Source organism: Oncorhynchus gorbuscha, linkage group LG09 (genome assembly GCF_021184085.1).
Source record: "Oncorhynchus gorbuscha isolate QuinsamMale2020 ecotype Even-year linkage group LG09, OgorEven_v1.0, whole genome shotgun sequence".
NCBI lineage: Eukaryota > Metazoa > Chordata > Actinopteri > Salmoniformes > Salmonidae > Oncorhynchus > Oncorhynchus gorbuscha.
Genome location: NC_060181.1, coordinates 61,472,182 through 61,487,011, shown reverse-complemented (window position 1 = coordinate 61,487,011; position 14,830 = coordinate 61,472,182). Strand labels below are relative to the sequence as shown.

The following is a 14,830-nucleotide window of genomic DNA, read 5'->3' as shown; positions in this document are numbered from 1 at the left end:
CCTTGTGCAATACATTTAGTGCAATACATTTGACTAGGGCCCATAGGGAAGCTATATGGGGAATAGGCTGCGTTATGGACTATGAGTATTGAGACATAAACCACAAACATGTTATTATTGCACAACTCTTACACATGCTTTTTTGCCCTGTTCAGAGTCATGATTCACATTGTTGCCCAGTGCCACGAAGAGGGGTTGGAGCACTACCTACGATCATATGTCAAGGTAATCGTCATACTGGTCCATTTATCATATGGCACATTTTCTTATGCTGTGTTTCTAGAAAAGCTTTTTTGTTTTTTTATTTTGTCTCTTTCCTGGTTCAGTATGTGTTTAAGACCGAGCCATACACAGCCACTACCACGAGAACAGTACATGAGGAGCTGGCCAAAGCCATGACTGCAATTCTAAAGCCTTCCACAGACTTCCTCACCAGCAACAAGTTGCTCAAGGTAATAGATAGCACAGCATCCGTGTGGGAACAGGAGTCTATGGACATTTGCATCAGGTTTCATGTTGGCATTGATTTGTATTTGTTTCCGTATTTCTGTTTCGTAGTACTCCTGGTATTTCTTTGAAGCCTTAGTAAAGTCCATGGCCCAGTACTTGATTGAGAGCAGTAAAGTCAAGGTAAGTCTGATGTGACACTTTACTGAGCCAACTAAGTCTTCATTTTTCTTTTTATAGAAATGTCAGCTTATCAGTGATGGCTCCTAACATGCACAGCCATGTGGGCTGCTACATTCCTCCCACAGAATAAAGCAGAGCCATAACGAACCACCGCCTCAATGCTACCCACAGCAATCTCTCCTAACCAACCATAGCCCTGAGTTTCCTCTCTGGCATGGCCGTGTATAATCAGGAAGCTGCTGTAGGAACCATTAGGAGTGTGCCACACTAAACAGAGGAAACGGGGACACTCCATTAAGGATTCCCCCCTCTGCTGTGGTTTTGTGGTGGTTCACTGGGATGACCTCTCTCTGGGAATAGCTGTGGTGTGATCAGAAACACAACAGGGAGTTGTTGTTGTTGTCTCTCCTCAAGCACCACATTGGAAATTAGTGTTGTATATGAATTTCATGTGTTAGCCTCTACTGTAATATTAACCAAAAAAGGTAATTCAATCAAATAAAAAATGGACAGTAACACCATGGACAGTAACACCATGGACAGTAACACCACTCTCAATAACAGCTCTGGCAGTAACAGCTTGTCTCTGTTTCTCAGCTGTCCAGGAACCAGCGTTTCTCGGCCGGCTTCCACCACACGGTGGAGACCCTGGTCAACATGATGATGCCCCACATCACCCAGAAGTACAAGGACAACCTGGACGCAGCCCGGAATGCCAACCACAGCCTGGCTGTCTTCATCAAGGTCAGCTGGCGCCGTCTGATTGGCTAATCTAGCACCATTGGTCCTCCTCATAGCCGGTTCGGGATAATAACAATGTATTGGTGTTCATTAGAGGTTGATGATATCCACTGTTCTGTACTATACTGAACTGTATGTGGGAATGTCCTTTCCTTCCTGTGTCCACAGCGCTGTTTCACCCTGATGGATCGAGGCTTTGTCTTCAAGCAGATCAACAACTACATCAACTGTTTTGTGCCCGGAGACCCCAAGGTAGTTATCATGATTAAATAATTATCATTACAAATGATAGTCCACCACTAGACCTTTTTGTTTCTTACACTAATGGCCTCTTATTTTCAGACTCTGTTTGAGTTCAAGTTTGAGTTCCTGCGTGTCATATGCAACCACGAGCACTACATTCCCTTGAATCTGCCCATGCCCTTCGGAAAAGGGAGGATACAGAGATTTCAAGGTGAGCACATTTCCATCGTTTGGGCAAAATAAAAGCGACTGTATGCATGTATACCAGGGTCATATGAGGTACATCTATTGAACTAGAAGCACAAGGCTTTTGTAATATGAAGTTTTGAGGGCTGTCTGCCAAAGGCATAGAGTGTTTCAGCAGATAGTGGATTCAATCGTTTCTCCAGCAGCATCTCGTCGAACTCAAGCACAGTACCCGTACTGTCCAAGTTCTGTCAGCCAAATGTCATAAAGACACGTTACAGTATATCATGTACTGTTCTCTTTGTGTTCTTGCTACCTCTGTTTTGGAATAGAGCTTATTTGTTTGTTTCCACTTTGCTCCTCTTCTCTCTTTTGCCAATTAGCTTTACTTTCTCCCAACATGGAGTCATACAGTAATCCTGTAGGTAGGTTCAAGGTGTGCTGTCTGCTTGTCCTGTCGGGAAAAAATACTTTGACCCCCCTCCCCCTTTTTTAAAATTATGGCCACATAGGCAAAAGAATTCCCTTGAACAACTCAATTGAGTCATTCATTCAACAGCGTCATTACATACATTTGGCGTGGATGTGGAATGATTCATTTGTTTCTCCCATGTCTAATACTAAATGATCATTTTTATGCTTTATCTCTATCTATATGAACTGTAATTGGCTGTAATGAGTGAGTTAGAAAAGGTATGGGTGTGTGTATGTTTGAATTCTTTGGACTACAAAGCGTTCCTATTTCTGTGTCAAGGGTTTGGATTGTGTGACGATAGCAATAGGTTTGTACTTGAGGGCAAACCATTTTTTTCCTTTAAAAAAAAAATCTTCAATTGAATTTCAATTGAACATTTCGGAGGTGTTTACATTTTTAAATGTGCATGTAAACCAATTACAGCTCATATTGAGGCTAACAGTGGATGTGAAGTTTTAGTACCATCATTTCAGTACACCTTCTGTGTGTCACTTGTGATTTGATTTGACTTGTGCCTCATGCTCTGTGACGCGCTCAGTTTATTTGCCGGTCTGTTACCCATAACAACCACCCTGCTTGCTAACTGTATCTGTTTATTCACTGCCTGGTCCCCGACTCCTTTAGACTCATAATTACCAGACAAATTGCCGATCTGTGTAGCTAAACAGAATGTAAGCTTGTGAGCCTTCCAGGATGGTTGTACGAGGTTATGACTCCTGTCTGGTTGTCTATTTTGACTGATAATCTCTGTTATATACATTGTATTGCAATACTTTAGAAAGTCATTATTTACAACCACTCTTCTTTGATTTTAGTTGTGGGTGTATTTTTTAAATGATTGTATCTAATCGATTATCATAGGTGATCATGAAATTGTAATCATTGTAACCAATATGTGTTATCCTATCCTTACACAAATAGATTATCAGCATGTATTGGGGTTGTTGGTTTGTTTGAATACTCTATCTTGTTGGAAAAGTTTCTCAGCGTTGGAAATAGTTTTGTGGCCTGATTACAATCTTCATTAGAGTTCAAGTGCAGTTGAACTTCATTCGAATGGCGCCAGTCTATTTAAAGGCAAAGGTCGACTCCGTGCTACACTGGTGGTATTGTTTACATCGGGGCAGATAGTTTAGGTTCATGACTTCCTCCTAAAGTCTGTCTCTTGTCTGTCCTCCTTCCAGACCTCCAGTTGGACTACTCGCTGACCGACGACTTCTGTAAGAACCACTTCCTAGTTGGGCTGCTGCTGCGGGAGGTGGGCGGGGCCCTGCAGGAGTTTCGAGAGATCCGTCAGATATCCATCCACGTGCTCAAGAACCTGATGGTCAAGCACACCTTTGACGAACGCTACACCTCCAAGGTAAGCAGACTAATTCTCCCCGCCTCTTTCCTCTAGTCGTTTCGGAAGTCATCATAAGGGACAATGAAGTTTAATCAGAGCTTTATCTCTATTTCAGAGCCAGCAGGCTAGGTTGGCAACTCTCTACCTGCCCCTATTCGGTCTGCTCCAGGAGAACGTCAACAGGCTCAATGTGAAGGAAGTCTCCCCATTCATCATCAACCAGTCCAACAATGTAAGGCTGACATCTAGTGGCTGGCTACCACCACAACTCAAAGGCTCTACCTGTAAATGTTTGACTTTACTAATGGTCCATTTCCCTTTCAGAATGGAAGAGATGACCCACTCCTGGGCAACTCCATGATGATGACGCCTCCACGCTCCAGTACTTTGTTAGACAACAGTTTGCACAAGGATGTGTTTGGGGTTATCTCTGGCACCGGTGAGATTCAGTCTGCTTTTGGCAGGCAACGATATGACACTCGACTCATGTTGTCCTGTGGTGATTGAGCGACGTGCGGGGCCATGAGTTTAACTGTGCTGTTGTCTTTGTGTTCCCCAGCCTCCCCCCACGCGTCCTCCACCCCCAACATTAACTCTGTCCGCCACGCTGACTCCCGGGGCTCCCTCATCAGCACTGACTCTGGCAACAGTCTTCATGAGAAGAGCAACTCTCTGGACAAGGTACAACTCCATGGAGACATAGTACGGCCACTGTCATGGACCGTTACTTAAAGTTGACCATTTCTGCTTTCACTTGAGGGTGCAGCCTATGCCGGTTGTATGTGTTCTACTGGCACATGACCTCCATCAGGATATCAGATCGCTGCAGTGCTGTTAGTCCATTTGGGCTACAAATACATTTGTACGGGTCAATATGAGTTTAGCAGTTTAGCAGCTATTCAGTGAATGAGATTTAGGCCATGTATTTAGTTAAGGATGTTTCATGCATCATTTTCTGTATTTCTCAGTGACACATAAGAGGTGCGTCCATTAGTGACAAGACAAAGTATGTGAACCTTTTGGAAATACCTGGATTTCTGCATAAATTGGTCATAACATTTGATCTGCTCTTCATCTAGGTCACAACAATAGACGAACACAGTCTGCTTAAACTAATAACACACAAACAATTATACGTTTTCATGTCTTTATTGAACACACCGTGTAAACATTCAGTGTAGGGTGAAAAAGTATGTGAGGCCTTGGATTTAATAACTGGTTGACCCTCCTTTGTCAGCAATAACCTCAACCAAACGTTTTCTGTTGCGGATCAGACCTGCACAATGGTCAGGAGGAATTTTGGACCATTCCTCTTTACAAAACTGTTTCAGTTCAGCAATATTCTTGGGATGTCTGGTGTGAACTGTTCTCTTGAGGTCAGGCCAAAGCATCTCAATCGGGTTGAGGTCAGGACTCTGACTGGGCCACTCCAGGAGGTGTATTTTCTTCTGTTGAAGCCATTCTGTTGTTGATTTACTTCTGTGTTTTGTTTTCCTGTTGCATCACCCAACTTCTGTTGAGCTTCAATTGGTGGACAGATAGCCTAACATTATCCTGCAAAATGTCTTGATGAACTTGGGAATTCATTTTTCAATTTGATAGCAAGCTGTGCAGGCCCTGAGGCAGCCCCAAACCATGATGCTCCCTCCATCATACTTTACAGTTGGGACAAGGTTTTGATGTTGGTGTGCTGTGCCTTTAATTCTCCACACATAGTGTGTGTGTGTGTGTGTTCCTTCAAAACAACTCAGTAGTTTCATCTGTCCACAGAATATTTTGTCAGTAGCTCTGTGGAAAATCCAGGTGCACTTCTGCAAACTCCAGACGTGCAGCAATGTTTTTTTTGGGCAGCAGTGGCTTCATCCGTGGGATTCTCCTATGAACACCATTCTTGTTTAGTGTTTTATGTATCGTAGATTCGCCAACAGAGATGTTAGTGTGTTCCAGAGATTTCTGTAAGTCTTTACCATAAATCCCTTTTGTAACATCAGCTAATGAGACCTGTAACATAACTCATGCAAATTCTAATAGTGACAAAGTAAAAGTGAGAACGAAATTACTACGACAACTGAAATCTACCGTCAAACTCAAGGTTTATTTGTAAACACACGGTAATGGGGGGAGCAGGAAAAGGGGCTGAGCTGGACCCAAGGAAAGAAACTAGAAGTATTTTTTTTTAAACCTAGACTAGCCTACTTTAACAACAGCTAACTAACCAAAAATACAGTGGGTACCAGTTCTAACTAGTGTATTTAACAAGTCTACCTACGGGTAGTGTATGCCCATGGGCGAATTGTCTTGGTTTCCCCTTTTCCCACCAGCAAACAAACAAACACCATAACCAAAACAATACTCACAGGTGATGACAAAGTGCTATGGAGGTGCTCAAACAAAAGAGAGGTTAATACACAACGAGAGAGTGAAACACAGAGACCTACAGACATGGCATTTACAGAGAGATTGAGCTCCACAGCAAACAACTGACAGGTTTTTTTAAACCAAGGGAAAGGAACTGTGATTGGGTAGGAAACAGGAGGAGGTGTGTCTTCTGATTGATGATTGGATTGGTGACTGATTGGGGAGTGATGATTTTCACCTGTGAGGGGAGAAGGAGAGAAAAGAACACACACACACACACACACACACACACACACACACACACACACACACACACACACAGGATACCTGTATCTGTAACAGCTGACATTCTAGGATTCTTCTTAACCTCATTAAGTATTCTGCGCTGTGCTCTTGCAGTCATCTTTGCAGGAAGGCCACTCATAGGGAGAATAGCAACAGTGCTGAGCTTTCTCCATTTATAGACAATTTGTCTTACCGTGGACTGATGAACATCGAGGCTTTTAGAGATACTTTTGTATCCCTTTCCAGCTTTCTGCAAGTCAACAATTCTTAATCTTAGGTCTTCTGAGATCTCTTTTGTTTGAGGCATGGTTCACATTACATTTACATTTAAGTCATTTAGCAGACGCTCTTATCCAGAGCGACTTACAAATTGGTGCATTCACCTTATGACATCCAGTGGAACAGCCACTTTACAATAGTGCATCTAAATCTTTTAAGGGGGGGGTTAGAAGGATTACTTTATCCTATCCTAGGTATTCCTTAAAGAGGTGGTTTCAGGTGTCTCCGGAAGGTGGTGATTGACTCCGCTGTCCTGGCGTCGTGAGGGAGTTTGTTCCACCATTGGGGGGCCAGAGCAGCGAACAGTTTTGACTGGGCTGAGCGGGAACTGTACTTCCTCAGTGGTAGGGAGGCGAGCAGGCCAGAGGTGGATGAACGCAGTGCCCTTGTTTGGGTGTAGGGCCTGATCAGAGCCTGGAGGTACTGAGGTGCCGTCCTCACAGCTCCGTAGGCAAGCACCATGGTCTTGTAGCGGATGCGAGCTTCAACTGGAAGCCAGTGGAGAGAGCGGAGTAGCGGGGTGACGTGAGAGAACTTGGGAAGGTTGAACACCAGACGGGCTGCGGCGTTCTGGATGAGTTTTGTGGGTCTTTTTTATAGGGCAAGGCAGCTCTAACCAACATCTCCAATCTCGTCTCATTGATTGGGCTCAGATCAGCTGATTCCTGACTCCAATTAGCTTTTGGAGAAGTCATTAGCCTAGGGGTTCTCATACTTTTTCCAACCTAGACTGTGAATGTTTAAATGATGTATTTAATATAGACAAGAAAAATACAATAATTTGTGTGTTGTTAGTTTTCCATGTTTGTCTATTGTTGTGACTTAAAATATAATCTTATCTTCATCTATGACCAATTTATGAAGAAATCCAAGTAATTCCAAATGGTTCACACTTTTTCTTGCCACTGTATACCTGTGACAGGTATGAGGTTATCCCCTATTAACTTGTCGTTGTACCATTGACTCCTCCACCCACCCACACACTCCTGCTGCTGGCAGAAGGAGAATATCAGGCGGAGACACTCTGCCAACGTGCTGCGCTTCTTTTCCGAGCCCGAGGACTCCGTGCTTCCCATTCGCTCCAAGCGCGCCACCGTGGACTTTTCCCTGCTCACTGTCCCCAGTGTCTCAGAGAATCATGTCCCGCATCACACCACCACTCCACTCCAAGTACAGAATACCAATAAACCCCCCCCTTCCACCCAAGAGTGTCCCATCTGGGTGTGTGTGTGTGAGAGAGTGTGTGTGTTTTAGTCTTTGCTGAGTTCCTTTCTTTGCCAGGCGGATGATACACAGTTTCGTCTCTGGTGCCATGAAGCACAGCTACCGTGTGGCTTCATGGGTCCTTCTGTAGGAGTGATACACACAGCTGGGGCCTCTTTATTTTTGATCTCGCTCACATGTGCTGTGTGACTTTTCTATCTCCGTCTGTAAGACCAGTTTTTGTAGGATATTCCCTTTCTTTGTGTTATGTTTCTCTCCATTTTGTCCTCAACCATTTTTTCTTTTTGAATGATCCTCTGAGGAGGCAGTTGGCCAGAAGGGGAAAGAAAAACATGAATGTGTAATATCTGCTTCATTTTTAGACTGTGAATGATACCCATCGAGTATATTTCCAATTATAAATCTGTCTTAATAAAGAATTCATGTAAATGATCGCCTACCCTCTCCAGTCAAATTCCCAGACTTATTTGGGGCAGCTAAGTTTAGCCGCTAACTTTCTCTGTCAACACTCCTCCAAGACGAGACGTAGCTGCAGTCTTTCCGTGAGGTCATCCTCAGTTAGGAGTTCTGGTCTAGACTAACTCACCGCTGGCAACGGAAGACGCTGTATTTTGCCAAACCCACGCTGTGGTATAACTCCTGGTTCCTGCTCTCTGTCCCGGCTTGGAGAATTCTAGCGATTAGGCCCTGCACGTAGAGCTGATCTGGCAGTCTCACCCGCGTCTAGAGGCCAATAGGGCCTGAGTGACTGACTCCATTAGTGTAGTCATACTGCACTGTGAGTCATACTACATGCTTATCAGCACATCATATCACATGAATGTAGATGTACTGAAGGGCAATTTAGTATTACATAATAATGGCAATGATAAACTCTCTGTTTTACTGTTGAAAAAAAAAATTCAATTAGTTTTTATTTTCTACCCGTTTTGCCTTTTAAGAACATGGACGGATTAAGATGAGATGAAGAAGTAAACAACAAAATGGCAAATATGTCAACAAAGACAGGAATATGACAATACTACACCTCCCAATAGCGTTATGCAGTGAATAGAGCATAAGTAGAGTGTTGTGTTGTATTCCGGCCGATCTCTGACCAGCGCGTCTGTCCCTCAGAACCAGCCAGCCTCAGCCCTGGGCAGCGGCCTACTGCGCTGTGACAAACTGGACCAGGCTGAGATCAAGAGCCTGCTCATGTGCTTCCTGCATGTCCTCAAGAGCATGTCTGAGGGTAAGACCACACCTCTCTCTAGTGCAAGTACATGATTATATGAGGGGGGGTGGGGGTATGGATATGCTTAGTGACCCGTGTTTTCTACAGCCAGTAGTTTCCCCAAGACTTCATCCCACATGACCCCCTATCCTCTGTTTAGTGCACTGCTTTTGACCCAGTGCCATCTGGGACGCAGCGCAGGTGATTCTCTAACTCCCTTCTATCCTTCGTTCAGATGCTCTGTTTACATATTGGAACAAGGCCTCGTCTGCTGAGCTCATGGACTTCTTCACGCTAGTAGAGTAAGAAGTGAACTCGGCTTGGCCGTGTTGTTGTAGTAGTCCTGATGCTACTCCATACCATTTACTGTGCATATCAGGGGGATGTTTAAGCGTCCTCTGTCCACATTGAGTAACGATGAGTCTCCCAACGTTTTTGTTTCCAGGGTGTGTCTCCATCAATTCCGATACATAGGAAAAAGATCCATCGCAAGGTAATGTTGCCAGAATGGTTAAATTAGTTGTATCGCGCTTGTATGTAAAACCTGTATAAAACCTGAGACTACATTCATCATTTATTACACTTTCATATATTTTATATGTTATTGTTTATATAATTGTGTTGATTCAAATGTTATGTTAATGTTGTGTGAATATTGTCCAACCATTTTAGGGACATGATATTGTGCTATTTTAAGGTATAGGAATATAGGTATATGAATGTCGTTTTGTAGTAACACTTGAGACCAGAACACAAACCAGTGACTGATATTTCTACCAATAGGCCCAAAACAGTTCTAATGTGTGGTTTGTTGAGCTTGGTTAACATTGTGTGTACAGTAAAGCCCCTGAATCACTACACCATATAAACACACTATACAGTACGCTCATAATTTGCCTTTGGACTCTGGCACACACATTCTCTGTGGGAGCTCTCTGCCAGACACACTGATGTCTATGGGTCTCACTCTCCACTCTCTCTAACCCACCACCACTCTCTCTGTTTTTCTATTCATTTTAAATGCTGGCAAGTTTAATATGGTTATATAAAAAAACATGGCTCCTGCCCCCTCCTGCTTGGGTAAGACTAGAGGTGGAATTAACTCTCCTATACTAAAAGCATGTTGTCTTCTCTCTTTTCTGATTGGCCATCTTATAACAGCACACAACTGATTGGGCATGTAATAGCACCTCATTACTCTATCCTGACATAAGCGTCACCGTATATAGTGTCTGTCACTGTCACGTGCATGCGCTGGCTTCTGCTGCTACTAACTGCTGTCATGCTGATCTGGCTTTGTCTGACCCATCACATGAGAAACACCCTTCTCTGAATCACCTCACAGCTATGATTTTACTTCTCAACACTGAATCAGGACTGTATAGATGATCACAAATGGGAAGAGTAGCAGTGTGTTAAATTCGCTCCAAGATGCTCCAAATATACCTAAAGCAGACATTTGTTCATGTCCTAGAGGTGCGCTTGATTTTCTCTTTAACCCTATTTCTAGCCTGGGAGACAGTTCATGATGAAGACTACCACAAAGGAGTCTTAAACTGATCTGGTTACCAGGCTATACATTATATCCTACCATTTTTTAAATCAATAGAATATTTAGGTATGTAATATCCAGTCTAACCTGCTTGACTAACCCTGGTCCTGCTGGTAGTGAGCCACTCGTCTAACAGTGTCCTGTTTCCTCATCAGGAACCAGGAAGGGGTGGGACTCGTAGCAGCACATGAGCGGAAGTCTCAGACTCTGCCTGTGTCCCGTAACAGGGCGGGAATGATGCATGCCCGCTTACAGCAACTCAGCAGCCTGGATAACTCATACACTTTTAACCACAGTAAGTGCCCCCAAACACCCACCTCTAAACCAAAGGCCCCTCTGCTCCTCCCTCTGTAGTCAGTCATCTCATCATCATCATCATCATCATCATCCTCTTCATTAGAATCATGTGTGCCAAACCCAAGTCCAAAGTCAGCCATTCTAGAGACGTCCATGGATGTTGTGGTTTTGAGTGAATAAAAGTTAGGGGTTTTATCCTAGAGAGTACATGAACCCTTGGGTTGAAGGGATGGTTTTCATCGGGCCACTTTCACCGTGTAACGTTATACTGACTTCACAGGAAAGCAAAAGAGATTCAACTCTATAGTATAGGGTGTCTGTTACATGATTCCCTTTTAATGAAGTGGATTTCTTTGTGTTTTCAGTGTAAGAAAGATTTCAAGTGTTCTTGGAATATCTGTAGACCATGGTAAGAATGTATCAGGTCAACGACAGGCAGCTTTCAGACTATTAGCTCTGTTCATCTGGTTAAATTAAGAGCATGCCATTTTAGCTGAGAATGAGGCGTTTTAAACCCTCTGATCCCTCTATCCTGTTCATTTCTGTTCCCTTAACTAATTTCTTTGTATTCAAACCTCTGAAAAATCACAAGTAAAATGCATTTTGTTTTCAACTCCACGGAATATTATTTCCTCCTCTGAAGCAAGTTTTTTTAACCTTGATACTAATGATGACTAATGACTAATCTCTGATTGCATCTCAAATTGCATCCTAGTCCCTATACCAGAGCCCTATGGGTCCTGTTTAAAAGTAGTGTTCTAAATGGGGAATAGGGTGCAATTTGAGACTCCGTCAGAGCACAAGAATTTAGGGGTGATTTGAAAGTGCTCCAGCATTGTGTTTGTGTGTGTGTGTGTACCCTGCAGCCTATAGCCACTCGGATGCTGACGTGGTGAACCAATCGGTCCTGGAAGCTAACATCGCCACGGAGGTCTGCCTCACCGTGCTGGACACTCTCAGCATCTTCATCATGGGATTCAAGGTACACTCCTAGCTGTGGTTTCTGTTGGTCATAATAAGCGGTCCTCAACATGTAAAAGTCATCTCAATGCCTTACTCATGTGATTATGTTATCTAAAAATTGAAACTCCCTCTTCAGTTTTGGCTTACCAATCACTGACAAGAACACAATCCTGCTTATGTACAGTACATGCATTTGTTATGTCTTGTTTTCCATTTGATTGGATATGTCACCTTTTTCCCACTTCTTACTTGATGTTGTCTTGCTGCCAGTCCCCGGGCTTTTGAAGACAACTGTCTGTACTTTTATGTCCTCAGACCCAACTCTGTTCGGACCATGGCCACAACCCGCTCATGAAGAAGGTGTTCCAGGTGCACCTCTGCTTCCTGCAGATCAACCAATCAGAGACGGCCCTCAAGCAGGTCTTCACCTCGCTGCGCACCTTCATCTACAAAGTAAGGAGGCCAGTGGTCCTCAACACTTCGCAGTAGTGAAGTGTTTTTCTCTCCCTGTCTTAAATGTGCCGAGTATCTAATCATCACTGTGTGTGTCTTGTTTCCAGTTCCCCTGCACCTTCTTCGAGGGTCGTGCGGACATGTGTGCTTCGTTCTGCTACGAGATCCTGAAGTGCTGCAACTCGAAGCTGAGCTCCATCCGCAGCGACGCCGCCCACCTCCTCTACTTCCTCATGAAGAGTAACTTTGACTACACCGGGCGCAAGTCCTTCGTCCGCACTCACCTACAAGTGAGAGAGAGAGAGAGAGAGAGGGTTTCCCTTCTACATGCTGATACATTTGTCTCCTCAGAAGATCTCTATGTAGCAGCACGCTCTATGGAGCTTTCCTAAAGAGTGGCTTGGTTGATGGTTATGGTAGTAGTTTCGTATTGATGTGTGCGTTTCCTGCCCTCACGCCCAGGTGGTGATCGCCGTCAGTCAGCTGATCGCTGACGTCATCGGTATCGGAGGAACCCGCTTCCAACAGTCCTTGTCTATCATCAACAACTGTGCCAACAGTGACAAGACCATCAAGGTCAGATCCCAATGGGGACACTTCTCATTCAAACTGCATGTCATCAGTATTGCTTGGTCTTTAATGAACATATTATATGAAATATATTACAGCCAAGGTTGGACCACTTGAATAATCTGCTGTATTATCCTGTGTAGAACACCGCTTTCCCGTCAGATGTGAAGGACCTGACCAAGCGGATCCGGACGGTCTTGATGGCCACAGCTCAGATGAAGGAACATGAGAGAGACCCGGAGATGCTGGTGGACCTGCAGTATAGCCTTGCCAAGTCCTACGCCAGCACGCCCGAACTCCGCAAGACTTGGCTGGACAGCATGGCCCGCATCCATGTGAAGAATGGAGACCTGTCCGAGGTCTGTACCAGGCTACGGGTCAGAATTTGGGCCTAAAAATATGAGTATAAGTCAATGCCAGAGGGATGGGTGTTATTTTGATGTGTGTAGTTATTTAAGGAATGGATTATGGTAGAATCTCTCTATACACAGTATGATGATGTTAGATGTTGAATTCAAGTCATGTGGGTGGCTGGTAAAACATACTGATCCATCTGGGATGTTCTCTGTTGTTCACAGGCAGCCATGTGTTATGTGCACGTGGCGGCACTGGTGGCCGAGTATCTCCGGAGAAAAGGTGCGTTTTCCGTCAGCAGTAGAGATGTTGCTGATGATTGTCTTTCGATGGTGCCGTTGTCTCTTTTCAAGGCAGGAGAACTTCACAAGGGGTTCATGAATGGTCAGCGCATTGTGATTTTAATGAAATTATTGGATAGTTATTAGTTTGTTATTAGTCAGTAGTCCAATACTATACTGTGATTAGTGTACATAGCACTATGTAATTTGTCATTCTTTCTACGTTCCGATACGATCAGGGGCCGTATGTATTAGTGATGGGGGAGAAAACCGATACAGTGACACACAGGGATCTTATTTTTGACGATATAGGGTGTTGTTTTGACAATATCGCAATATTATTTCTGCATTAGTTGGCTGTACCTGCACCAAAACTCATTCATAGCCTTTTTTCTCCGTCTTCTTTTTAAATAGGGAGACAGTTTGTTTTCAGCACTTTTATTTCTATGACTGATCAAAACTCGTTTTCTCATGTCTCTCTCTGTCCCACTGCAGCAGACATATGGTGAGGAGTATGTTTGGAACATCAAATCGCAATAAAATGGCGCTGTCGAATCGCAATACATATACAGTTGAAGTCGGAAGTTTACAGACACCTTAGCCGAATACATTTAAAATACGTTTTTCAAAATTCCTGACATTTAATCCTAGTAAAAATTCCCTGTCTTAGGTCAGTTAGGATCACCACTTTATTTTAAGAATGTGAAATGTCAGAATAATAGTAGAGAGAATGATTTATTTCAGCTTTTATTTCTTTCATCACATTCCCAGTGGGTCAGAAGTTTACATACACTCAATTAGTATTTGGTAGAATTGCCTTTAAATAGTTGGGTCAAATGTTTCTGGTAGCCTTCGACAATAAGTTGGGTGAATTTTGGCCCATTCCTCCTGACAGAGCTGGAGTCAATGAGTCAGGTTTGTAGGCCTCCTTGCTCGCACACACTTTTTCAGTTCTGCCCACACATTTTCTATGGGATTGAGGTCAGGGCTTTGTGATGGCCACTCCAATAGCTTGACTTTGTTGTCCTTAAGCCATTTTGCCACAACTTTGGAAGTATGCTTGGGGTCATTGTCCATTTGGAATACCCATTTGCGCCCAAGCTTTAACTTCCTGACTGATGTCTTGGAATGTTGCTTCAATATATCCACATAATTTTCCTCTCTCATAATGCTATCTATTTTATGAAGTGCACCAGTCCTTACTGCAGCAAAGTACCCCCACAACATGATGCTGCCACCCCTGTGCTTCACGGTTGGGATGGTGTTCTTCGGCTTGCAAGCCTCCCCCTTTTCCTCCAAACATAACGATGGTCATTATGGCCAAACAGTTCCATTTTTGTTTCATCAGACCAGAAGACATTTCTCCAAGAAGTACAATCTT

The 14,830-nt window shown here is 43.7% G+C and overlaps 1 protein-coding gene across 11 annotated transcripts in view; it reads left to right on the top strand.

Moving 5' to 3' along the window:
- Positions 1 to 14,830, top strand: part of LOC124043898 (dedicator of cytokinesis protein 9-like) — a 129,002-nt gene that overhangs the window by 106,562 nt on the left and 7,610 nt on the right. For all 11 annotated transcript variants that reach the window (XM_046363016.1, XM_046363018.1, XM_046363019.1 and 8 more), the window contains exons 25-44: positions 156 to 225; positions 327 to 452; positions 559 to 630; positions 1,228 to 1,374; positions 1,540 to 1,623; positions 1,714 to 1,825; positions 3,460 to 3,638; positions 3,736 to 3,852; positions 3,945 to 4,059; positions 4,180 to 4,301; positions 8,883 to 8,997; positions 9,215 to 9,281; positions 9,425 to 9,472; positions 10,687 to 10,826; positions 11,695 to 11,810; positions 12,107 to 12,244; positions 12,352 to 12,534; positions 12,707 to 12,820; positions 12,958 to 13,173; positions 13,393 to 13,450. In XM_046363016.1, coding sequence (XP_046218972.1) covers positions 156 to 225; positions 327 to 452; positions 559 to 630; positions 1,228 to 1,374; positions 1,540 to 1,623; positions 1,714 to 1,825; positions 3,460 to 3,638; positions 3,736 to 3,852; positions 3,945 to 4,059; positions 4,180 to 4,301; positions 8,883 to 8,997; positions 9,215 to 9,281; positions 9,425 to 9,472; positions 10,687 to 10,826; positions 11,695 to 11,810; positions 12,107 to 12,244; positions 12,352 to 12,534; positions 12,707 to 12,820; positions 12,958 to 13,173; positions 13,393 to 13,450 — 2,339 coding nt within the window. The remainder of the gene's footprint in view (positions 1 to 155; positions 226 to 326; positions 453 to 558; positions 631 to 1,227; positions 1,375 to 1,539; positions 1,624 to 1,713; positions 1,826 to 3,459; positions 3,639 to 3,735; positions 3,853 to 3,944; positions 4,060 to 4,179; positions 4,302 to 8,882; positions 8,998 to 9,214; positions 9,282 to 9,424; positions 9,473 to 10,686; positions 10,827 to 11,694; positions 11,811 to 12,106; positions 12,245 to 12,351; positions 12,535 to 12,706; positions 12,821 to 12,957; positions 13,174 to 13,392; positions 13,451 to 14,830) is intronic.